Here is a 26528-nt window from a genome sequence, read left to right as displayed (position 1 = left end):
ATATCTTTCCAAAAACCCATAACAAAATCATTTCTCACTTTCACCTTTTTCTCAAAAGCATAAAGGGTATGAATGAGTATATTTGAATAAGCTCATTACTTGGTTTGAAAATACAATAGATTGAAATAATATTTTTTAAGAACTTAAATTAACTAACATACTAACTAAAAAAATGGTTAAATATGTTTTATGTCCTTCAAGTTTCAGTGAAATTTGAAATTAGTCCCTCTTAAAAAAATTTGACCAATTTAGTCTTTCATCTTTAAAAATGCGTGAATTTAGTTCTTTTAACCAAAATTTATTAAGTTTATTTGGCGTTTCAAGTGCATTTCATGATAGTATATGAATTGTTTATATCGTTTGACACATTTTCGCTTCAATATTAACTCAAATATTATCATAAAATGGGTTTCAAAAGTCAAATAAACTTAACAAAATTTGGTAAAAAGGACTAAATCCATGCATTTCTAAAAATGAAGGACTAAATTGGTATAAAGTTTCAAAGAATGATTAATTCCAAAATTCACTAATATATGAGGGACCAAAAACATATTTAACCCTTAAAAAAACAAAAACTTAAATAAATTATACAAGAGAATTTATATTGATTAATCCAATTATGATTTATCCAAAAAAAAACTAATTATATTTTCTATTTTTCTTGAAAAAACTCGATTTTAAAGACTACATATACCAACTAACTAGTCATACATAATCAATATCCAACGATAATAAATTAATTATATGTTTTCATTGATTATTATAGAAGAGTTTCATGAAAATCATATTACCAAAAGTGTGTTTTCTAATATTACAAAATAAATCTTATTGGATTGAAACTATTGATAAAGAGTTAAGAATTATGACCTAAAACCAATGTACTATATACAGTTCTTATTTTCCATAAGACACCGACAGAAATAGTCACGAAAAAGCCAAATATAACGAGAAAAAAATCGTTAATGGATGACACGACTAATAGGAATTGTGTTTTAATTAATTATCGTTGAAATATATTGTATTGGCAAAACAAAAATCAAAATACAAAATTCTCTTAAATTGACAAACTAGTCACTGATATTATTTATTTTCATTAGTCATTATTAAATTTGAAAATCCAATAATTACTTTATGAAAATTAACAAATTGGCTATCAATGTTATTTATTTATATTAATCACAAATTTTGAAAGTCGTATAATTATTCTGTTTAAATTTAATTATATGATTATTTTAAATTGAACAGATTTAAAATATGTATAGTTAAATTTAATAGAATAATTATTTGATTTTTAAAATTTAATTATGAATAACAAAAATAAATAACATTAATAATCAATTTATCAAATTTAATCATTTCAGAGGATTTTATGCTTTAATTATTTTGTCAACATAGATTTTAATAATAATTAATTATAACTAAAGTCAAGTCAACTGTGTCCATTAACATTTTTTCTTTCACAATGAAATCACATCGTACAGACCTGACTTATTTACCTTTATAAATTTTTCAAAAAACATTTTTTATTTTGAAATTGCACTACATTGATAAATTATCAATATATTCAATGTCATTGTCAAGTGTTACACACATCAATTAACTACTCAGACATGGCACTTTTAGTAAACAATTTAATTATTATGGGTTACAAAATATTAAAAGACAAATAAAATTTGTTTAGATTTGAAAAAAAAAAATACATATATATATATATATATTAAATTACTTAAATCTTTTTCACAAAATTTATCTTATCACTTTCAGTTCTTCATGTTGTCATCGTTGATTTGCGTGATATTGGGCTGACAAACCCATACTTAAAGCCCACCTTACTGGACCTTACGCAAAGCGCAAGTTGGCACGTGTTGCTGATCTCAATGTTTTCCACCACTACACACGTGTACAAGTTCCAAAAAATGAAAGCATCATATTGCAACAGCGCGTTGCCACGATTCGTTTCATGTTTTAACTCAGCGTCTTCAACGCCATTTCCACCATCATATTCCTTAACGGCGAAGCTATCGCCGAAGGGCACAATCGTCATTGCACCCTCATCTGTTTCTTCAGTTTCTCAGTATTAAGGATAAGAATCGAAGCCTCCCCCCTTCTGCTCGGAAAGGGAACAACGGTAACGGTCATGGGGCTTCTGTCGAACAGGTACGCTTAATTTCGATTTCTACTACGTTGCTTCAATTGGGTGCTTTTAAGGTTTCTTTTTTATTCCGCCTCTGTTGTTGCCTGAAAAGAAAACAAAATCGGAAAATTTGTTGAATTGAAATTTGAAACTGTGGATGCAGAGTAACTAGAGAGAGCCTGAAACCAGGGGATCATATCTACTCTTGGAGGACTGCGTACATTTATGCTCATCACGGTTCTCCCTCTTCACTTTTCTGTTTTGTTGTTTTGTTCAATGGAAAATTAAGAAGATTTTCGAAGTTTTTCATGATTTAGATTGCTTTAGGCTTATACGTAAGGAGATTCGTGGAGTAAAATATGTTATAATTATTATTTTTGCTGATTTAGGCATATAGTGAAGTTTTTGATGAGACCATTGACATGAAAGGGGGTTTTCACCTTCAGCTGTGTGGATTTTAAACTTTGAAAAATAATGGAAATTGTCTTTGCCCTATATTGGTACTTCCCTTTTTTTTCACCTAGAATGTAGGAAATAGAACAGTAGCGGAACAGAAAGATAACTCAATTGGTGCTGTATTAGAGAGAACTCCATCTTCACTATATGATTATTTTTGTCTGTACTTGTCCATGGGATTAAATATTCGACAAAACTATTCATTTTACTGTCACGGTCACGGACATTGAAAACTATATGATGAAAGAGTAAGGTGAAGAAGATTGTAGCATTAGATAGAACTGATGTTAATGATGGAGATACAATTTTGAAGGTATATGGGTGTTGGACAATGCTCTTACATTAAATACCATTCTATCATTAACAATCAGTGCATAAACCTTAAGTTTAGTGAAAGAATTGGGAGCCATGTAGCCAATGCAATCCTACTTGCAATGGTGTTATTATAATTTATATGATAGTTCTGTCTTACACCGGTGTTCTAAATATCTGTTTGATGATTTATGTATGGTGTATGGTTGGACAATCCACCTATAACTCTTACACTTTCCCTCCTCCTTTCCATTGTGCTATTGTGAGAGTCGCACTAATCATCAAACTAATTCACATACACAACAAAGAAATACTAAGATTGAGTTATCTTTCATTTAAAAATCAAAGTGTGTGTGATGATGACGGATTCTCTTGTTGTGTGTCTGAATTAATGGCAGGCATTTATGTGGGTGATGACAAAGTCATTCACTTCACCAGGCGTGGGCAAGAAGTAGGTACTGGTACTGCACTAGATCTTCTCCTCGTTAGTTCAGGACCAGCCAGGCCTAGAGAAAGTTGTCCAACATGTACAGCACCCCAAGAGGAACACGGTGTTGTCTCCTCCTGCCTGAACTGCTTCCTGGCCGGCGGCGTCCTGTATCGGTTTGAGTACGCCGTCTCCCCTGCCCTCTTCCTCGCAAAAGCTCGCGGCGGAACGTGTACTCTTGCAGTCTCCGACGAAGATGATGTCGTCGTCCACCGGGCAAAACATCTGCTTGAAAATGGCTTTGGATGCTATAATGTTTTCAAAAACAACTGTGAAGACTTTGCTATCTATTGCAAAACTGAACTCCTTGTTGCTGAGCAAGGAAGAATTGGACAAAGTGGCCAAGCCATTTCCATCATAGGGGGTCCTCTTGCTGCTGTTCTATCCTCGCCTCTACGAATGGTTACTACCAACGTATATGGAATGGCAGTGACTGCTGTTGGAGTGTACTGTGCCAGTAGGTATGCTACGGACATTGGAATGAGGGGTGATGTGGTGAAGGTGCCTGTTGAAGAGTTAACAAGAAGATTGGCCACTGGCTTTCTGCAGGTGGTTGAATCCCAAATGCCAATGAACCTTGCTCATCAATCTCCTCAACTTGTCACTCAGTGATCAAGCATTGTCTGTGTTCAAATATTTGGCTAAGATAAAAAACTTAATTAAATGGTATTATGGATTTGGACACATTATTTTGCTGGTTTAACTTGTCTTTTGTGTCTCAAATATATATAATTAGGACATATATGGTGATGGGAGGCAATATATATGAATATAGCTCATCTTAAATTTCAGTACCACTTCAAAAATTATGCATAACAAAAAAAATGGTACTCTATAAAATGCAACTTTGGAAATAAGTTTTATATATTATTTGTAGTTAGTCTAACAAATTCAGTTACCGATTTAAAATAAGTTTTAAAGGCGAAGAATTTACTTTTAACTTGAATTTAATTAAAAAAATGTCACAAGATTGACTTGAAAATTAAATAAAATAAAACAATGTGATGCAAAAAAAACACTTTTATTCGCTTCTAATTTAAACAGATTTTATAATTTTTAATCTCTAATTATTTTCTTTTGAACTGAAATAAGATCAAGTCCAAATTAATTTTATGTTAATATTGGTGGTAGTGGTTGAACTGGTTCGTTGGTAGGACATAATATTTCAACCATAACATACAAAATGTACTATACAAATTTGTGACTTCTTTTTCTATCTCTTGAACAATGATAGGTTAACCTTAAACATCATGCGCTAGATTAGATCTTTTTGCATGCGGCTATTCAAACAAATGAATTACAGAAACCTCCTGCTAGTAGTCCACTCAGAAAACAAAAATACTTCACAATTTTCTCAGATTACTTTCAAGATTGGGGTTGGCGACCAAAAAAATTATTGGAGAGGGTGTTGACCACTGCCTTTGAAATCTAGTTGGAACACTGTTCCCTGCTATGGCCTTACACAAGCAACACAGCATTTATACAACCATCATTTTCTGGGTTATTTGTGACCTGAGCATATTTACCTGCATCCGGGCAAACAAGATTTCAGCACATTGATTTCAGTTAAAATTTCAGTCAATGATTGACAAATAATCTTACCCCACACAACTTTCCCAGCAGGAGTGACAAGACCAAGTTCACTGACATTCACCTGAAATTGCAATGTGCAAAGAAATAAGCAACAAATTTTGGTCATGCTTCATATTACAGTTATATTATATATCAGGAAAAAAAAGAAGGAAGTTAGGAACATCTCAAATGCTTATATAATTGTGAGTATGAAAAATATAAATACCTCAATTATAGTTCCCTTGGTCATGACGCCAAGAGAGGTGTACATAGGGCCATTGGGGTTCTTCTTGACTCCAATTATTTCTAGATTGAACGTGCATTTAAGCTCTGGATGCGTCACATGAGCTTTAGTGAACCGCAGTCCTGTAGGACGAATGAATCGTTCGTACTTTGGAGGCTTTCTGGTAAAACCAGGTCCAACAAACGTAGCTTTTGTAACCATCCTCTTCCATTGCTTGGCTGAAAAATGGAGAGCCACAAACTATCAAGTGTTTTTCTAGGAATGATATGTGTACGTTTTGTCTAATACTGCTGAAGTGCTTACAGTGAACAACGAGTAAGGCACATTCACAAACAACAAGAATTCCAGATTATTCAATAATACAAGTAGACTAGCATGATTTAAGAGTTAGTGTTTTGACTTATTAGACTTAGCAACCAACAACACAAACATCCCAACCTACTCAAGCAAAGATATAGGGATTGTTTGTCTGTGTCCATAATCAACCAAGGAAGGAAAGCCAACAAGAAATAATTGCAAATAAGCATGACTTGCGTTAAGATGCCGAATGGATAATCATGCAATGTAATGTAACTAGTACTTGAAATTGAAAAGTGAAGTCAACAATTAACTTTGGCCAGCTAAATACTTGACTGAATAACCAAGGAAAGTGTAATGTAAATACTCAGTTACTTACTCTTTCTTTTTCCAGTCCGGACTACTTTGAACATCTCATCTTCAGCCACGGGACGTACCTGAAGAAATGAGAAATAATACATTTGTTTAATTACCACCCAAGAACGCCCTTTCTATCCACAGAAAATCAAAGAAGTATCAATGGCAATTCACCTTAGGTAGAGGAACATCCCATTTGCCAGCCTTCTCTTTCCTTTTTTGCTTAATGGTGTTGCTAAGAACCTAAAAATAGAAATCCATAAGATTACTTGCAAAACTTACAAAGCAAAACACAAAACAATCTTTTCAAGACATGAACATGCCTTTGCCCTGGTCGTGTTATCACGATCCAGAAGATACGCAGGGACAGCTCCATCCTGGACATTATCATCAGTCTTGCGCCTAGATTTTGACTCTTCATGCATAGCCAAACTGTTGACACAGAACAATTATGTAACTAGAAATGTATCTCATTAATCTCACACTCCAGAGACAAATCCAGAGATGAAAAAATACTATCCTAATCCAATTATTTGACATCAACTAATAACTAGTATTGATCAACTCCATTTAAGAACAATCAAGATATAAGAAATCAACCACAAGTAACTCTGGCATCAAAACTAATACAAAATACCAATAATGAAAATATCACCCCGATCACGAACACCCCTAAAGATAAAGACCATAAAAGCTAACACAGAACATATAAGGAGGAAAAACAGAAGCTAAAACACAATAAATTTGGAAAATAAAACAAAACAAAACTCACGTCTTCTTCAACTGAGCCTTTTCAGCGTAATTTTTCTTGGCAATCATTTTTCCCTTGATACCCAGAGCCTGTTCAATTGGAATTAACAAAAATACAAAGATTAAATTGAATCACGAGTCATGGCAATACAACTACGTTACAGTTAGCATAGTCAATTAAGTTTATCTTGTATTTAGAAAAGAAAAAAAAAAACAGAGCAAAAGTGAAGGCAACCTTCTGGGCCATTGCAGAGCGCTTGTGAACTTGACGCGCCTCTTTCTTGCGCTTACGCTCGAAGTGATCGAGACGGTAGCCATAGTCTCTTCTGTGACGTTCTATGTAATCTCCTTGCGGCTGAAAATACAAAAACCACAACGTAAAAATCAAAAAAACGAATGCAAAGAACAAAAAGAGTGTGAAATCCCAGTTGCAGAACGAACCATGGTGACGACGCGACAGTGTTTTCAGAAGCAGAAAAAATGTTTAACGTTAGAGAACGCGTCGCTTATAAACCCTAGGCTGCGACAGCAAAGGCTTACGTTAGGAGTCGTAAGCCGAATAGGTTTTAAGTTTGGCCCAATTTAAGTTGGGCTTCTTCACGAGACCACACTAATTGTCTCGAAGAAAACAGTTGTATATAAAAGTAATTTACCTATTTTATTTTTAAAAGAAAAATATTAAACATTGCCCCTATTAAAAATAATAATTAGTAAAATTCATGTTGTTAGTAAAATGCTAATCATATTCATGTAAAACAATAAAATTATAATAAGACAATGATATTTTAATTCATTTTTTTAACTGACTTTTAATTTATTGTTTTCATTACTATTAGATTATCATATCGCATTAAAAAAACAAATAAAAATATATCATCTAAAAATAATGAAAATGATAGGTTAAAAATAAATTAAAAAAATTGATTAAAATATTATTATGCATCCTAATACAATCATTTAACAACTAACTCATTGTTTAAAAGATACAAATAAATGCAGGACCAAAATAAAAAAGAATTACTAAGGAACTTATTTAATAAATGCAGGGACCATAAGTAAAACAAAACAAAAATATTGGGAACCTCAAGTAAAAAAATGCATCTATTAGTCTTACTTATTTAATAGATGGATCATCACTTAACAGGTGTGAGTAAACTATAACAATCCAACCAACAAAATAAATTATAAAGTACCATATACAAAAATTTTATTTAACGAACCACACAAAAGTTATTTAAACTTAAATCATATATCAAAGCTATCTAAAAAGTTAAATTATTTTTATTGATATGACTTAAATTTTATAAATACATATTTACTTTTTTTAGTGATATTTTATCTTTTAAAAGCAGAAAATAATAATCCCTTAACCTACTTAATTATAAATACGGAAAAATTATATTATTTTACCATTTAATTTAAAAAGGTTAGTTATAGAGAGACTGATATTATTTTAATGGAAATTTATATTGAGTAGGATAATCCAAATTCAATATAAAAAAATTTGGTTGAGTTCAACCCAATTTTCCATGATCCAATGGTGAAGATTATTGATTCTTAAACTCAATCCAACCTTGACAATATCATTAAATAGTACTAATAATAATAGTAGTATATATTCAATTTATTCTACTAGATGAATATATTTTTAAAATATTAAATCATGTATCTTTTTCAAATAAAGTTATGTTAGACATGAATTTTTACATCTCACACTCCAACATTTATCAATTTTTTGTCAACTCTCATCGATCATTTGTCATTACATGAAAAATTATTAAAAGTAAAATAAAATAATACAAAAATAATGAAGACCATGCCAAACTCATTATAAAAATTACATTTTATGAAACATAGACAAGCTATACTTATTGTAAAAAAAAATATAAATAAATATAGAACTTAAAATTAGATCACTTATATTTTTTTTTATGAATCAAAGATAAATTAACAAACTTATGATATCACGATGATTTCTTTCAAGAAAAACATGAGTAATTTTGAATTGTGTATACTTACAAAAATACAAATACTAACACCATCTTCCTCTAAAACTCCAACAAATCACTAGTTGATAAAAAAAAAAAAAAAATCATGACAGACTAAAGAAGAAAAATAAAAAATATTCTTAAATTAAATTTTTTTTATCCACTTGATTCAATTGGATCTAACTCATATAAGGAAAAGTTAAATTGCATTAAATATACGAAAATTTAGAAACACCACCAAATTCAGTCCAAAAAAATATTTATTGGATTTTAGGATGAATTTATTCAAATCCAACTCAATTGGTATATGTACAGAAAAAAAAAAAAAAAACGTGTTATGTTTCTATATTTCTGCAAGAACAAATTGAACGTTTTCTTATCTTCTTAACTGTTGCACACTAAAGAGGTCTTAACCACAACAGTTATCCCAATCATAGAATTTGTCTTGTTCTTATAATTTCACTCCATTTGGATATCACATGCTCCACTCACCACACATTTCAGAATTATAACACGAATCTAAAGTCCAAGTAAATTCTCATTCCCCACATTCTTACGAGGAAAAAAAATAAAGCAAGTAATTGTTTTTGGTTTCGTGCATGTGCCAATGTTTCTAATATCCTCACAGTGTTCATCCTTAAATTTATAATTATATTTTTAGAATGTTGGTGAACATGTAAACCTTAAGAAGAAATTTATTTAGCTTACCTTCTTATGAATCTCTAAGTCATTAATTCGTAGGATACATGAAAAGAGACGTGATACCAAAAAATTAAAAAAATCATAAATGATACATGATAGTTACTGATTACGTTTCATTAAAATTTAAACGAACGTTTGCAAAAAGAATCAAATCACAAATTACAAAAATTAAAAGCATTTTAACATTTCGAAAAAATAAGAACGAAACAAAACAAAATTTACGAAAATTGAGATAAAAAGATATTTAAGTAAAATAAAATTAAATTAAATTAAGAATCAAAATTTACTTAACCGTTATTTGTTTTAATCAATATCTATACTGAATTAATGCTATGTGCCAAATGACTCTCTTTCATAGCTTACCAAAAATATCTAACTCAACGTAGTAGGAGATTTGTGTATTCAAATTTTGGAGTTTTGTAGTAACAACCAATGATAACGTGCACACACAACAGTTTCTAACGTGTTACTCTTTCTCTGTTCCTTTCAGTTTGCAGAATCCAATGTTAATGTTATTCCACATTGTACAACTACGAGACCGTACCATTTTATTCTCTTTAGTTTGGCTTTGATCGATACTAAAGTTATATACGTTTGGAATTTCTTTTCATATTGCAAAGTTCTACTTCCTATTTAGTTTAAATAGTGATTACAATGGCACAAATATAGTTTTGACTATAACTGTTGTTCTTTTCCAGGTATAAATATGTACTCAATATTATATATTATATTTAGAGATATTAAAATAAGTTTTGTAAGTCAATTCGACTTATTCCATATTCAAATTCATTTGAATTAAAAAAACTTATTTTTTAAGGTATACTTATTGATTTGATCTTCCAATTTCTTGATTTGGTTCAATTTAGTCCTCAAATTTTTAAAAAGTTTAATTTAGTTCTCAAGTTTGGTACCCTTATCTTTTAAATTGGTTTAATTTAATACCTTTCGTTATATTCCAGTTAACATCATTTGTTAATTTGATTGGTTTGTTTTTGTTGGGTGTAGTTAACATCATTTTAGTCTCGATGTTTTATTGATCAAGTGTATTTAGTATAGTACTAAATTGATTCACTTTAAAAAAATAAAGTTACCAAACTTCTAACAATTTGGGAATCAAATTAAACAAACTAAAAAAAATTGGAAACCAAATCAATAATTATACCTTTTTTTTAAATATGGGTCAAATTGACTTTAATTCACGGTTGAAATAAAGTTGAATATTAATTCATGTTGTATCATAAGTTTACAAAAAAACTTCAAATCAATATGTAAAGTATTATAATTGTCAAGACAAAATGTAATAAAACGTACAAAATTTGAAAAAATTAAAATTTATTAAAACAAAACATGCCACATGTCTCATTGCATTTGTGAATGATTGTATTGACAAGGACAAATAAATTAAGGAAAAAGTTTCTTTCATATCATTTGAGGATTACTTGACAATTTTTATAAGATAAAATAATCGTAATAAAAATTATTTTTTATATTATTAGAAAAAAAAATGAATAACAATGAAGTATAGTATCAAATGGTAATAAAAAAGAATGATACCAAAATATCAGTATCAATAAGTTAATTACCAGAAAAAAGAATGATGAAAAGGGACAACAAAAAATCTAGATAAGAAAACTTATGAACACCTCACCTAAAGGTCGTAAGCTACAAAGTAGGACATCATAGAAAAAAGGTAATTTTTTTTCATAATGAAATACTCATTCAAGAAGAAGTGCAAGGTACATAATCCAACAGAAAAGGGTTTCATAACTTGAAACTTGTCTTTTGTTCATAGTAAGCCACTCATTAATCTTTTTTGAAAAGGATGATTACAACCCATTTGGTGAAAGTCCAATACCAAACATTTTTCATGACCTAGTTCAAGATGGAAAGAAATATGGGGTGCATAATTAGGTTAGAGAAAAGGGCAAAATGAAACAACTTTTTATCCCTTTGGTCCTAATAAGTGCACTCTTAAATTCACCAGACACTACAAACAAAACAAAAAACATTGCACCAGACGATGGGTCCAACTTTGTCTGTGTTCTACCCCACACTCAAACCCACCCCAGAACCCTCACCATTCTTCAGAATCGTGATAATAATAATTGAGTTTGTGATTTATCTCCCGCGATAGAATCTAAGAATTTCAATTTAAAAAATAGACATGGTGATAAGTGGAAAATGGAAATGGACCCACATTTTTGTTGAAATGTCTGTTGAAGGAACAATGATTGGTTAAATATGTCCAATGCACTTAATTTGCAACAAACTAAGTTGCTTTTTGAGGTTTACATGCGATGCATGGTGTTGTTGAGAATGATAATTAATGTTCTAACTAACAACAATAATTTATGCTTATTTATTGGTTTATAAAAAAGGATTTGCTGGGTATGTAGTAGGATGCTCCAAATTGATTTTGATATGGAACATTACTCTTTAAAAAATGAATGTTCATTCACTGAATATTTGTATATATTGAACTAAAATGTTTTTTATTACCAACTACAATGTCAAATTTAAATGTTAGGATAATGAAGAATTTGGATTCTCTTTAGAAATTTTTTGTGTTTTTTTTTACTGTATCTTCATACTACACTAATTAATTACCACTAAATTTTGATATTTTAAAATATATTAAAAAGATATTTAAAATACTAATACAGTGTATTTTTAATGTTCAGTAAAAAATAATACTAAAAAAATTAATAAAAAATTTGGACTCGATAAATGAATTGCGTAAATACTAAAGGGTTGGTGAAAAGTGAACTTTTGAGTACTAGTAAATTTTCAGCATTCCAAAAGGTGGGTGAGTATTTAGCAATGAGAAGATTATAGTAACAAATTGCTTTTTAATTTGAATTTTATGGTTTAAAATATATTTGCATAGAAAATAAGATCATAAACCGAGTATTATCATAAACATATTTAATTAATTAAACTAATCAATACAGAAATATAAACAATTTCAATTAAATAGTAAAAAAAATAAAAAATGTAACATGAATAGATAAAATTATTAAAACTTCGAATGTAGAATTTTCAAGATTTTGCAATATTAAGCACAGTTTATTTATAGACTATTGTAACAATTATTGTATCCTTATAACGTAGTTTTTTCCATTTTAAAGTGCATAGATAATTGAAAATGGTTTTATTCTTAAACTTATATATATATATATATATATATATATATATATATATATATATATATATATATATATATATATTTTTCAACAATCGAAATCCTAAAAAACGTGTTTAAAGAATTTAACTATTTACCAACCATGTTAATTAGATTGATGTTGTTGCTTATACTAATGATTCTATGTAAATTTTTATTTACATTTTAATAATCGGAATCATTGTTAAATATATGTGTATTGTGACTTTAGTCTACCATACATGCACAAAATATACGACTTTTTGAATGTTAAAAGTGAAAATGACGTGTTTTTAGAAAACGTGACAGATTTTTAAGTACACAGTGAATAAATCAATGTATTAGTTCACATTGATGAATGTAGTTATTCTTAAACTAGGGTATTAAATTAATTATAATTAATATAGTTTTTAATTATACTAAAAAACATATAAAAATATTAATGTCAAGTAAATTAAATGTTTATATCATATATATTAACCATTTGCAATTTAACATTGGATCTTTACTATTTGATTAACAAAAAAAATGATTGAAAAAAGTTATAAAGCCTTAGTTAAAAATTAAATATATTAAAAATAGTAAAACAATGGGCTCTTTATAAATTTTTTTCAGTGGTTTATAAACTAGTCCAACGAATCATTCACCAAATTTGGAATTGTTTTGCATTTTGGGGAATTGAATTGACTAGGCAACTAAATGGTTCACCAAGTTTATAAACAATTTCAATTATAATATGTGTCTTCCATATTTGACCCTTTAGAGTATCTAAGAATAACCATTAATTATCTCACTCAACCAACTTATATTATCAATATATGACAACAATAGTATTATCGTATGATTGAGGTAGCTTCTTTCTATTTATTATCATAATTTTAATTAGTGTTGGGAAGAAGTTATTTTATTAATTGATTTTATTATGCCTTTTTACTAAAAGTAATATTCTTGAAATAAAAGTAAACTAATTTTATTACTATATTGCATTCATATGACTAATGGAATGAATATACTTAAGTAGAAATCTATAGTGAAAGAAATTTTTGTTGAATTATTTTAGTAGACCTTTCACTAGTGCTTAATTCAATCCCAATGGTTCATCCAATTTTTAAAAGGAGTTTATTATGGTGTACTTTTTTTTTTTTCTTAATCCATTATTATTATTGTCAACATTAAATGCAAAGATGACAAGATGAATATTTATTTGGCAATATCTTCAGCAACAAGGTTCAGTTTTTTTTAACATCCTATGTTACCCTATACTATTTCTACTAGGTTGTTCCTTAAAACAATTAAGGAAACGCGTTTTTTTAATATAAAAGTTGTAAGTTTAAGTTAAATAAGATAAAGTATTCTCTTCTATATTTATTAAAATAAGGGTTAAATATGTTTTTGTCCCTAAAGTATCAGTGAAATTTGAAATTAATCACTCAAGTTTATCTGACGTTTCAAACGCATTTCAATATAGTATTTGATTTGTTTATACTGTTTGATACATTTGAGTTTTAATGTTAACTCAAATATTATCATAAAATGTGTTTAAAATATCAAATAAACTTAACAAAATTTGGTAAGAAGGATTAAATCCACGCATTTCTAGATATGAATGACTAAATTGGTACAAAATTTCGAAGAGAGACTAATTACAAAATTTACTAACAAAATTTGGTAAAAAGGACTAAATCCACGTATTTCTAACTATGAAAGACTGGATTGGTATAAAGTTTCGAAGAGAGACTAACTACAAAATTCATTGAAACTTAAGAGATAAAAATATATTTAAACCTTAAAATAAATAGTAGGCATAATTGTTAAATAAATCGTTTTTCTGATATTTGTAAATGTTGTATCATTGGCAGAACTTAGTTAGATCTTACTTCCGTTAGATCAATTATTTTCTTAATAAAAGTTAAGTCATAATTAATATTGTTAGTAATTAGGAAGTATATGCTTATTTTATATATTTATTCATATATGTAACATAAAAGTGATGTTGTACGGGTGTAGAAGAAAAATAAACTCTCACGTTACTTCCGTCGTATGAAAAATAAACTCTAGTAAATTTGTGTAAATATTGATATTAAAATTACGTTTAGTTTAATTATATTTTTCGAAAATCATTGATTAAAATATGCTCATATCATGCTAATTCAAGTAAGGACTTAACTTAATTTTACAAGTTTTCTTCCATTTTTTTAATTAGACAATAATTTTTTTCTAATTGATAAAAATAGGTAAAATAGTGCATATATCATATTAAAAGTTTCACTATTTGTTTATATTGGTGGAACTATATGCAATTTTTTTTTAAAATTCATTTTTGTAATTTCATTTTGATGTGTTTGGAACAATTTTTCGTAAAAGAATTGAAGAGAGAGAACTACAAAAGTTAAAATAATTTTTTTTATAAATTAAAATTAGTTTATATATAAATTAGTAGTAAAAGTTTTCTTTTATAGTTTTTCTATTTTTTTTAATTTATTCATAAAATAATTGGTTTATTTTAATTTTCTTTTAAAAAATAATAAATTTGAGTCGCGTATCATATTTGAATGGTGAAATATATTTTTTCCCAAACCTACTAGCAAGTTACCCTTAAATGTTTAGTATTAATTAGTTACCTAACTTTATTAATTGATATGTATTTCATGACAGTTCTACACAATAGGATTTCTAATAGCAGTAAGAAAATAAACATTCTTATTCTTCATTTCACTGTCTCTATGTTCATCTTTCTTGCATGTCTTCAAAGTTATTTCGATCAATATTAGGCATGCCAAGTTCTTCCATGGAAGATTCAACTCTTTCAATTCTTCTATTATGCATATATTTTAAGATTTGAGTTCTTTGAATTATTAAATTTATATTTATAATCTAATTCAATAGTATAAAATTGGTTTGAAAAAATAATATATATATATATATATATATATATATATATATATATATATATTATTCTTTCATTAAATGTGAAATAATTCCCACAAAAATTGTTAAATGTGAAATAAAATATTTATGAGTATATGAAAAAGATAAAATAATAAATCTAATAAATAGTCAATTTTGTTGAAATAAATAAACTTTAGTATTATTTTAAAAATCAAAACTTTGATTTATTTTAATCTTATGAAACTAATTTACAATATAAAATTTACATTCAAATATATATTTACAATATAGTGAATAAAAATACACGAAATTAAACGTATAGATAAAATTGATGGGTTGATGTTGATAGGGCAGTGGTGGTCCCTTTTCACGAGATCCACCACAAAAGCCAAAAGCTTTCATCTCAATTAAGTCACACATGTTCTATGCCACTTATTGCCCTACGCCTAAGGCTTTTTCTTCCATATTTCTTCCTTCACAATTTCTCACCAATATACGTGTAATGTTATATATATATATATATATATATATATATATATATATATATATATATATATATATATATTGTGGGTTGTACAATTGTTTCGTGGTGGAGATCAAGTGAACCAAGTCACAATCCAAGTGAAATTCCTAGTAAGATAATTGTTGAGGAGAAAATTGTTGCAAGTGATATCAATTATTCCATGACAGAGGTCAAGTAGAGCTGGATCATAATCGAATAAATCGTGACACTTGAACTTAGGCTATATTTTAAATAAAAAAAAGTTGTGTCCTAACTAACAGTTATGATTTTTTATTGGACTAATGGTAAGCACCCGATCCTAATAATTTATAAATACTGTAATCATTTTATAAAACTTGTTACTTCCTCTGTACTTTCAGGATTTATTCTTCGAAATATTACATTTTCATCTTGGTTATACATAAAATAGTCACCTCGACCTTGAACTTGAAATTGATTGATATTAACAATAATGTATAATAAATAAATAGTGTATATATATATATAAATAATATTTGAATACATTTTTATATAACTAACTTAAATTATGGTCTATGTTATCTAATACTCAATTAGTGTTTAATTATTTGTCTAATGCAAAATTAATTTTAAGGAAGAGTTTAGTGAGTTTACTAGATTGCAGTACAATAAAGGAAAGTTGTGAACGTCAGAACCAGCGATTTAGTCTAAACGAGGCACGTGATTCCTGAAAATATCAAGATTCTCTTACATAACACAAAAAGTTTTCTTTTGTTTTGTTTTCTTCTGTATCACCACTTTCACTGCAAGCCAAAAACCTTAACAAAACAAAATCAAGATGTAAGATAAAAAATATAATTACTTGTTTTAAATATCTTATGAATTTCAATATTTTTAATAAGATTTTTATTAAACAAAGTATTTTATTAAGTTTTTAAATTATTTTAATTTTTTTAAATATTATATCGTTTGATTTTGTCATTAGTTATATAACATGATTATTATTTTTATTTTTATTTTTATATCTCCAACTTACTAATTAATTAGTATCTTCTTCTTTTTTCAATATTTTACTGCTTGTTAATAAATTCGTTTTTTGATAATGAAAAAAACAAAGTTAATCGATACGGAAATTGAAGAAAGAAAAAATATTTCTTAATAATAATAACATGGGTTACCATTTGTCTAAAACAATTTGAAAGTTATCTCCTAAAACAAGTAGAACATTAGAATCTATGTCTGGACAATTTTTTTTTTTTCATTAGTACATTTAGGGTGAAACACAAAATAAATTTATCCATAGGTTAAAATTAGATATGTAAATTAATGTAGATATATTTAGACGAACTTTTTCTTAAATATTTATATGAAACAAAAATAAGATGTAAAATTTATATTATTTTTCTTCTATAAATTAAAATTATATTACGAATAAATTAATTTCTAAAAAGGTTTATATAACTTTTATTTTTAACTTATGTCTAACTTGGTTGTAGTTTATGAGAAGAAACTATTATTTATTTTCTTTCCTTTTTCGTTAAGAGATTTTATGAATAACACGATCAAAACAAATCATTTGCAAAAGTTATTTTATATTATTTTATTTTATTTTTATTTTTTAATATTTATATAATAATGTTAACTTACGAAAAAATCAGGCTAATTTATAGAACTTCTCTCGTGATTTTTTTAAAAACTTTACTTCTAAATTATAAATAAAATAATTTTAATTGATAAGGTAAATTTGTTTCATTCTTTTTTCTTTAAAAAAATTGCACAGATAACATCGCCATCCAAACAATTGATTTGTAGAAGTTCTTATATATATATATATATATATATATATATATATATATATATATATATATATAACATTTTTATTTTTCATATGTATTTAAACTAATTTTATCTTATAAAAAAAACTCATTTCAAAAGTTTTAGTTTATCATCTCAAAATATATTGATAAGTATAGAGTTATGTTAATGAACCAGATTCAAGGACCAACTCTTGTGAGATCAATAAATATTATCATCTAGATTCAAACTACATTTTTAAATCATGGATATAAATAAACATGGTGTGTGTCATGATTAAGGATTTTAAAATTCCTTTCTAAGAATAAAAAGTTTAGTTCCTGTGAAACATTTCTCAAACGAGCTCAACTCATTTATCTGATTCATAAGTTTAACCTATTATCATTAAGAATGAGAATAGATAGAAGAAGTTTAATTAATTATTTTGTCTATACCCATATTAAAAAAAGGAAAATACTCATGGTAAGATCTATGCCATGTGACTAACTATTTTTTAGTATTCATTCTTATATTCCATGAGTACCTAGTATATATATATATATATATATATATATATATATATATATATATATATATATATATATATATATATATATATATATATACTTGTGATTTAATATGCAATAAAAGAATTTAAATAAAGCTTAAAAAATCATGATACGTAATGTTTAGCTAGTGGAACAAATAAAATAGTTTAAATAAATCTATATATTGAATATAACACACTTGAAATAACTCATTCTAGATAAAGAATATAGTAAAACATTTATACAATAATACGAGGTTTAATGAAGTAAAAAATTAACTATAATGTGATATTGTTTCTAATAGTCAGACATATATATTAGAGTAAAGAATAATATATATATTAAAATAAAAAAAATAGTTAATTATAAAGTAATTATTGACAAATTAAAATTTAATATTGCAACATGATCATTCATTATAGCTACGTAAATATTCGATTATGACTATTGAACATAATCATTGATTATGATTTCTTTAAGTATTGGTCACTATGCTATAAAATAATGATTTTCTTTGTATAAGAAGTAAGGATAAAAAAAGTAAAGTTAAAAACATTCAAATATTTTATTCACACCAAATTAAATTATCATTAACTTTCAAATTTCAAATTAATCCTTAATTTTAAGTATCATTGCATTAATTGATTTTATATCATTTTATAATTTATAAATTTTCAATTACTATAATCAAATTGTTAGATAATTTTATTTTATCATAATAATATAATGATGTTTCCATCATAATGGTATACCTTTTATATTTTTCTTGTATTTTTCATTAATATTTTTTTACAAATTATTATAATAATAAAATATTATTCTCAATTACATTAAAAAATCAAAATTAGAATTATACTCAGTTTTTTTCTAAAATTTATTTACACTGCAAATATTTTTTATTTTGTTATTTCTCTCAAGACAAATTAAAATTAATCTCAGTATTTTAATTAATTATTTTAACTTATTTTATTTTATTTTTTATTTTTTAAAATTACTATAAAAATACATTAAAACTATTTTATAATTTTTTTATGTTGATAGTTAGGAATTCAGTTTTCTGAAAGTCAAATTCTGAACTTACATACTAAATATGTCTAGTTCGAAAAATAAAACCTGATTCTTTTTATTTGATTTATTTATTAAAAAAAACACTAAGATGTGTGCCTCTCTTCATTGTGAATAATATATAACTAGATCCAAACTTACACTAGAAGTTGGTATGGAATGAAATGGAATGCGTTAATGTTTTTTTTTTTTGTAAAAAAAACAAATTAGTTACTCTAAGTAAAAAATGTCAAGATTTGATAATTCAAAAATAAAATTAATATTTTGTAAGTGTAAAACTAAAATAATGAATTATCAAATTGTTAATAATGAGTTTAAAGTATTATTATTTTTGGATTGAAAATTTATTCCAATATTTGGTGTAAAAAAGTCAAGATATTTGATAATTCAAAAATAAAATTAATATTTATAATTTTACAATTAAATTAATTAATGGTCAATGTTAATAATCAGTTTAAAATATTATTATTGTTCAAAAAGTCTTCAAGAAACGTCAAAATCTTGGTCAAACTGACAAAAAAAATTACCTTTTATTTTTAATTTCATACAATAAAAACAGGAAGCAATTAATTGACAAAAGATTAAGATAAAAAAATATTCATTGCAATATCATAACCTTAGTCAAACTTGATTTTTTTTATTCTATATATCTAAACTTAAAATTAACTTAAAAACTAGCAAATACTGTTATCCAATTGGGATGTACCACAAATGATATACCAAAGTAATAAAAAATATTTTTCATTAAATAACAAAGAATCATTTAATATAGAATCATGTTAAAAAAAAATAGTCTCCGAACTTAAAGTACGAACCGTGAGGCACGTATTTTGAGAATGACGAGCTGTACCCAATTACAGTATATTTATATAATAATTGACTTAAAATATATTTTTAAATCAACAGTAATCCATAAAATATTTTAAGTGCAGAGATATATATTTATAAAATGGGAAAAAATAAAAAGATAACTAATTTTGTAAAATATAAGTTTGAAGTTGACCAAAGTTTAAAAATAATAGAAACTACAAAAAAAATATTAAAATGATTTTTATAATTAAGATGTACTTTTAGATATTTATCTATTAATAAAAAGTTACACCGTCTTCACTTCTTTATTAATATGATAAATTTGAAGTTAGACGTTTGAGTATGTTAAACCATAAAACCTTTAAAGGATAAAATTAACTTTGATATTTTAAATTCAGTAATTAATTTTAACAAAGTTATTTTAATGGATTTAATTTAAAACAGCATTATATATATTAATTTATTTATTTCTTTATAATATTTTTTATTTTTATTCCATAAAATTTGACTTTAATTTAAAGATGATTCCTAGTTAAAACTTGATTACTATTTGATTTTGCATCTTATCTTTCGATTTTAATGACAACATTAAAAAATAACAAAAAATATGTCAATGTAATTTAATTATTTTTATAAAATAAAAAATTAGCGTAAGTTAAATCGACGGTTTTCATGATTAATAAAAAAAATTAAAAAAGTTAAATATTAGCTTTTAATTTAATTTATAATATATAATAATATATCATTAATATATAATAATAACATTACATAATTATTAATAGTATTGTCATTATATATATATATATTAATATTAATATTATTAACAATATATAATAATATTACTAATATATATTAATTATTAATATTAATATTACTAATAACTAATAGTTATTACATGTAAATATATAAGTAATAATGTTAATAATAATTAAGAATATTATATAATAATAATATTATTAATATTAATAATAACACTATTAATAATTATATATCAATAATATTATTATATTATTAATGATAATATATAATTATCATTATTATATAATATTATTAATTATTAATATTAATAATAATTAATAATTAATAATAAATAACAATATTATTAATATTGTTACTGATATATTAATAATATTATTATGTAATTATTACTAATATTGATATTAATAATAGTAGTATATTAGAATTATTATTATATATTAACAATATATTATTATTTATTATAAATTAAATTAAAAGATAACGTGGACTAGGTCAATGTTAATATTTTAATATTTTAATTTTTTTTAATTAATCGTAAAAGGTATCGGCTAGAATGATGTTATATTTTTATTTTATGAAATTAATTAAATAAAATGTAGTATGCTGTTTGTGATTTTTATAATTGTTTAGAAGTAGGAAAAAAACAATGATTTTGAAAGTCTAAGCACTAAATAATAAATTTCGACTAGTGATATTTTTAAATTTAGATCAAATTTCAGCAACTGAAAATATATTTTTCTATTTTATTAACGTATTATTATTTAACATAATTAATTGTTTTCTCTCCGCATTAAATAAAACACATTATCTTAAAACTGCATTAAAGTTATTATTAAATAAAATACATTTTCTTAAAACTTAAAAGATACACCGATAAATAAGAATTTCTTAAAAAAAACTAACCATTAAAAAAATGGATGAAGTAACCAGGTAATAAATTTAATTTTAAAGGATGAAAAAAGATCCATAGACACAGCAGTGTCCTTCTTAGAAGTATATAAGAAAAAACATTTTATTTTTCTAAATTTTAGTGTCACGACTTTTATAATTAATGAAAAAAAAGAGTAAATGGGGTATGTCCCGATAGTAAATTTAGTTCACATTTATTAAAATTATATATATATATATATATATATATATATATATATATATATTAGTATTCATTGTTTTAAAATTCATATTTATGGTGAGCCACTCTTTATCTATTGTATAACTTTATTGTACGAGAAAATATGAATGTACATCTTAGAAATGTATAATCGAATAAGAGAAATAAAAAAAAAAGAAGCTAAAGAAGTAATTGCACACGTGAAATAATTAATGTGAAATTAATTGATTTAGTTTTAGCATGGTTATTTTAACCTCTGCGTATTCTTCGTGTGGATCTGACGTGACGTTGTGAAGTGTTATTGGACCAATGAGTTTTGCATTTTTAAATTATCTGTAATGAAAAACACTGTTCTTTTTAAAGAAACCAGATAAATTAATAAAAATGTTATGAAAGTGAATTGTAAGAAAAGGTGACAAGGGGAGTTTAGGTTAATTAAATACTAACCTATATTACAAAAATAGGACGTGGGTGGTGGAAGTGATTGTAATTATTAGTGCAGAGACAAACATGGCCTTATAATGTAACAGGAACATCAAACTCAATCTTAATACATTGCACTCACTGTTCGTAGTTGGTGGCAGCAAGCTTCTTCTCTATGGCGATGCCTTTCCAAAACGCAGCGTTTTGAGCGACGCGGCAATGGCAATGGCTCTGTCATACTCTTTGCCGTTGCTTCTTTTCTCTCTGTGGACGGTGGTGTTAACCGAAACGGACCCGAACGATGTGGGGATTCTGAACAGTTTTCGAAGTGGTCTGAAGAACAAAGAGCTCTTACCGTGGCCGGAAGAAGGAGGAGACCCGTGTGGGAATCCGCCATGGAAGTACATCTTCTGCAATGGCAACAGAGTTTCTCAGATTCAGACCAAGGACTTGGGTCTGGTGGGCCCGCTACCCTCCGACTTCAACAAGCTTTCCATGTTGGAGAATCTGGGTCTGCAGAACAACAACCTCACCGGGCCCCTACCCTCCTTCAATGGCTTGTCAAACTTGAAGTACGCATTTCTCAACCGCAATGGGTTTGAATCCATTCCCGGAGATTTTTTCCGGGGGCTTCGAAGTCTGCAGGTGTTGGCTTTGGATTACAATAATCTCAATGCCTCTTCTGGTGGCTGGGTGCTTCCTCAAACTTTGGAAGATTCGGCGCAGTTGAGGAACTTTTCTTGCATGAGCTGCAACTTGGTGGGTCCCATTCCTGCGTTTCTCGGCTCTTTGGCGTCGCTGGAGGTGCTGCAGCTCTCCGGGAACAGCTTGACCGGGGAGATTCCGGCGGCGCTGAACGCCGTTCCGGCGTTGCAGATTCTCTGGCTGAACAACCAGCGTGGCGACGGACTTACAGGGAAAATTGAAGTTGTTGCGAGCATGATTTCGTTGACGAGTTTGTGGCTTCACGGGAATAAGTTTAGCGGGAGTATTCCGATGAACATTGGGGATTTGGTCTCGCTGAGGGATTTGGATCTTAATGGGAATGAGTTTGTTGGGTTGATTCCGCGTGGTTTGAGTGGGATGAAGTTGGAGCGGTTGGATTTGAATAATAACCACTTCATGGGTCCGATCCCTGATTTTGCAGCGGATAAAGTGAGTTTTGAAAGCAATAATTTTTGCTTGTCGAAGCCTGGGGCTATGTGTGCGTTTGAGGTGATGGCGCTGTTGGATTTTCTTGGGGGGTTGGGTTACCCTCAGATTTTGGTTGATTCGTGGAGTGGCAATAATCCGTGTGATGGGCCATGGCTGGGGATAAAGTGCAATGGGGATGGAAAGGTGGAAATGATTATTCTGAATAACTTTAATCTTAGTGGTACTTTGAGTCCTTCTATTGCCAAGTTAGATTCTCTTGTTGGAATAAGATTGGGAGGTAACGATATCAGTGGTAGGATACCCAGTAATTGGACTAGTTTGAGATCATTGACGTTGTTGGATCTGAGTGGTAATAACATTTCCCTTCCCTTGCCGAGTTTCGCGAAAGGGGTGAAGCTTGTGATTGATGGGAATCCTCAGTTACATGGTGCCCCAGCACCAGGTTCTGTTTCTGGTTCTAGTCCTGGTTCTGGTTCTGGTGAGGTTGAACCTCCTTCATCTGATAAGCATAATCCTAATCCATCTAAAGACACTGGTCCCAATCCAAAGTCTGGCAGTGTCTCTCCTGAGTCAAATAATTCCAGAAGGAAAGGCTTGGTTACGATTGTGGCTCCTATCGCAGGTGTTGCTGCTGCGGCTTTTGTTCTCATTCCGCTTTCTGTGTATTGTTTCAGGAAGAGAAAGGGTGTCTCTGAGAAAGCAGGGTCTCTGGTGATTCACCCCAGAGAATCTTCTGATTCGAACAATTTGCTGAAGGTTGTAATTGCTAACGACGGCAATGGGAGTGTTTCCACAGTGACTGGCTCTGGGACTCTAAATGGAAGTGCGGATTCTCATGTCATTGAATCTGGGAACCTTGTGATATCGGTTCAGGTTCTTCGAAACGTGACCAAGAATTTTGCACGGGAGAATGAGCTTGGACGCGGTGGATTTGGAGTAGTTTACAAGGGAGAATTGGATGATGGAACTAAGATTGCGGTGAAACGAATGGAATCGGGTGTTATTACCAGCAAGGCCTTGGATGAGTTCCAGTCTGAGATTGCAGTTCTATCGAAAGTCAGACACCGGCATTTGGTATCTCTTTTGGGTTATTCGGTTGAAGGTAATGAGAGGATTCTGGTTTATGAGTACATGCCACAAGGGGCTCTCAGTATGCATCTGTTCCATTGGAAGAGCTCGCAACTGGAGCCACTCTCTTGGAAGAGGAGGCTCAATATTGCCTTGGATGTTGCTAGAGGAATGGAGTATCTTCATAGCCTGGCACACCAGATCTTCATTCACAGAGATCTTAAATCATCAAATATTTTGCTTGGGGATGACTTTAGAGCAAAAGTCTCAGATTTTGGATTGGTGAAACTTGCCCCTGATGGCAAAAAATCTGTAGTGACCAGGCTTGCTGGTACATTTGGATACTTGGCACCAGAATATGCAGGTAATTGTGTTTTATTTCATTTTGCAAATCTTTTATAATAAGAAATTTTATACCATTCCCGAATTTAATCGCTTTATATTTGCTGTGACTTCTGTTGATTCTATATGCTATTACTGAGAAATCTTGAAAAGAAGTGAACACAATGCTAAAAATTTCACAGAAAACAGAGAGAAATATCTCCCCGGGGAGGATAGACTTAGTATGATTCTGCATGATATCATTATCAGGGACCATATTGAGACTTTTACAGTCCCAAATGCATGATCCTGATGTGTTGGACACACTGAACTACACTGATTTCTGCTTTTTAAAATATAAATTTCAGTGACAGGAAAAGTCACCACCAAAGCAGATGTTTTCAGTTTCGGCGTTGTGCTAATGGAGCTGGTAACTGGATTAATGGCACTTGATGAGGATAGACCCGAGGAAAGCCAGTACTTGGCATCGTGGTTCTGGCATGTGAAATCAGACAAGGAGAAACTAATGGCTGCTGTCGACCCTGCCCTTGACATAAAGGAAGAAATGTTCGATATTGTCTCCATCGTTGCGGAGTTAGCTGGGCACTGCACTGCCAGAGAACCAAACCAAAGGCCAGATATGAGTCATGTTGTGAATGTTCTTGGACCGCTTGTTGAGAAATGGAAACCATTCGATGATGAGACTGAGGAGTATTCTGGCATCGACTATAGTCTTCCCCTCAACCAAATGGTGAAGGATTGGCAAGAGACAGAAGGGAAGGAATTGAGCTATGTGGATCTTCAAGACAGTAAGAGCAGTATCCCTGCAAGACCTACTGGGTTTGCAGAGTCTTTCACTTCTGTTGATGGCCGCTGAAACAAGTTGTTTGTTGATTTCTTCAATGCACCTTTCGAAACCTTAACATTGCAGAAAACTGTAGACAAATGTGTTTGCATTGTGATGGTTTTGGAGATCATGTTAGTCTTGATGATGCAGCTACAGTTATGGTTTTATACTCAAAACCTTGCTCCTAGTTGTTCCTTTTCTTCACTCTCAGTGTCACTTCTTTTACTGTAAGTGGTGTAGTGGTGGATTTAAGAGTTTTCATGTGTATGCTTTGTATTTTCAACTCTGATATTTAAGATTCAATGGTTGTAGATAATGAACCACAATCAATGAGAGAGCCTGCTATTTGTTCATTGATTACTGTTTCTGCTATATTGGACATGTAAATCAGTTTAAAGAGCATTGTACCAAAAGGGCTAAAACTTGTGCATACTACAACATTCTTTCTTATTATAGACATATTTTTATCTCATTTATGAAACAAATTTATCTATATATATATATATATATATATATATATATATATATATATATATATATATATATATATATATATATATATATATATACAAATTATGATGTTAACTGCTAAAAGTCTTTTGGGTGTAAAGTTTCCAGTTTTATCCATAAGAAATTGTTCGAATTATAATTTTGTAATATTTTTGGTGAATATTTATGACGTGGCATTACTTTACAAATTATGAAAATAACATTCAAACTAAATTATGAATAAAGAAGATCCAACCAAACAAAATTAGTTGGTAAACAAAAATCGGATGATATTTTTGCAAGCAATGTTTT

At 28.3% G+C, this 26528-nt stretch overlaps 3 protein-coding genes across 3 annotated transcripts; 2 read left to right on the top strand and 1 right to left on the bottom strand.

Moving 5' to 3' along the window:
• Window positions 1–1942: 1942 nt before the first annotated feature.
• Window positions 1943–4180, top strand: LOC114192826 (NC domain-containing protein-like protein). Its single transcript, XM_028082650.2, has 3 exons — window positions 1943–2157; window positions 2298–2371; window positions 3301–4180. The coding sequence occupies exons 1-3, from the start codon at window positions 2138–2140 to the stop codon at window positions 3999–4001; spliced, it is 795 nt and encodes a 264-aa protein (XP_027938451.1). The 5' UTR covers window positions 1943–2137; the 3' UTR covers window positions 4002–4180.
• A 352-nt stretch (window positions 4181–4532) lies between these two features.
• Window positions 4533–7179, bottom strand: LOC114190154 (uncharacterized). The gene is made up of 9 exons (XM_028078940.2): window positions 7051–7179; window positions 6845–6964; window positions 6632–6699; window positions 6183–6291; window positions 6034–6102; window positions 5882–5939; window positions 5188–5423; window positions 4992–5043; window positions 4533–4915 (listed from the first exon to the last, which is right to left on the bottom strand). Exons 1-9 carry the CDS (start codon window positions 7051–7053, stop codon window positions 4848–4850), a joined length of 783 nt encoding a protein of 260 aa, XP_027934741.1. The 5' UTR covers window positions 7054–7179; the 3' UTR covers window positions 4533–4847.
• Window positions 7180–22417: 15238 nt separating this feature from the next.
• LOC114192069 (receptor protein kinase TMK1-like) lies at window positions 22418–26053 on the top strand. Its single transcript, XM_028081640.2, has 2 exons — window positions 22418–24923; window positions 25249–26053. Exons 1-2 carry the CDS (start codon window positions 22556–22558, stop codon window positions 25755–25757), a joined length of 2877 nt encoding a protein of 958 aa, XP_027937441.1. The 5' UTR covers window positions 22418–22555; the 3' UTR covers window positions 25758–26053.
• The last annotated feature ends 475 nt before the right edge of the window (window positions 26054–26528 follow it).

Source organism: Vigna unguiculata, chromosome 7 (genome assembly GCF_037176805.1).
Source record: "Vigna unguiculata cultivar grain cowpea cultivar isolate G323 ecotype 2 chromosome 7, ASM3717680v1, whole genome shotgun sequence".
Lineage (NCBI taxonomy): Eukaryota > Viridiplantae > Streptophyta > Magnoliopsida > Fabales > Fabaceae > Vigna > Vigna unguiculata.
Note: the sequence above shows the minus strand (reverse complement) of the source record. Positions and strands in the feature narration are given on the sequence as shown.

Excerpts from the sequence above, each read along its gene's own strand:
- LOC114192826 (XM_028082650.2), top strand. The coding sequence starts at position 2,138 with ATGGGGCTTCTGTCGAACAG. Across the intron at positions 2,158-2,297 it reads ATGGGGCTTCTGTCGAACAG|AGTAACTAGAGAGAGCCTGA; the intron begins GTACGCTTAATT and ends CTGTGGATGCAG. Across the intron at positions 2,372-3,300 it reads GTACATTTATGCTCATCACG|GCATTTATGTGGGTGATGAC; the intron begins GTTCTCCCTCTT and ends AATTAATGGCAG.
- LOC114190154 (XM_028078940.2), bottom strand. Across the intron at positions 6,700-6,844 it reads GCTCTGCAATGGCCCAGAAG|GCTCTGGGTATCAAGGGAAA; the intron begins GTTGCCTTCACT and ends CCAATTGAACAG. Across the intron at positions 5,940-6,033 it reads GGGATGTTCCTCTACCTAAG|GTACGTCCCGTGGCTGAAGA; the intron begins GTGAATTGCCAT and ends TCATTTCTTCAG.
- LOC114192069 (XM_028081640.2), top strand. The coding sequence starts at position 22,556 with ATGGCAATGGCTCTGTCATACTCTTTGCCGTTGCTTCTTTTCTCTCTG. Across the intron at positions 24,924-25,248 it reads CTTGGCACCAGAATATGCAG|TGACAGGAAAAGTCACCACC; the intron begins GTAATTGTGTTT and ends TATAAATTTCAG.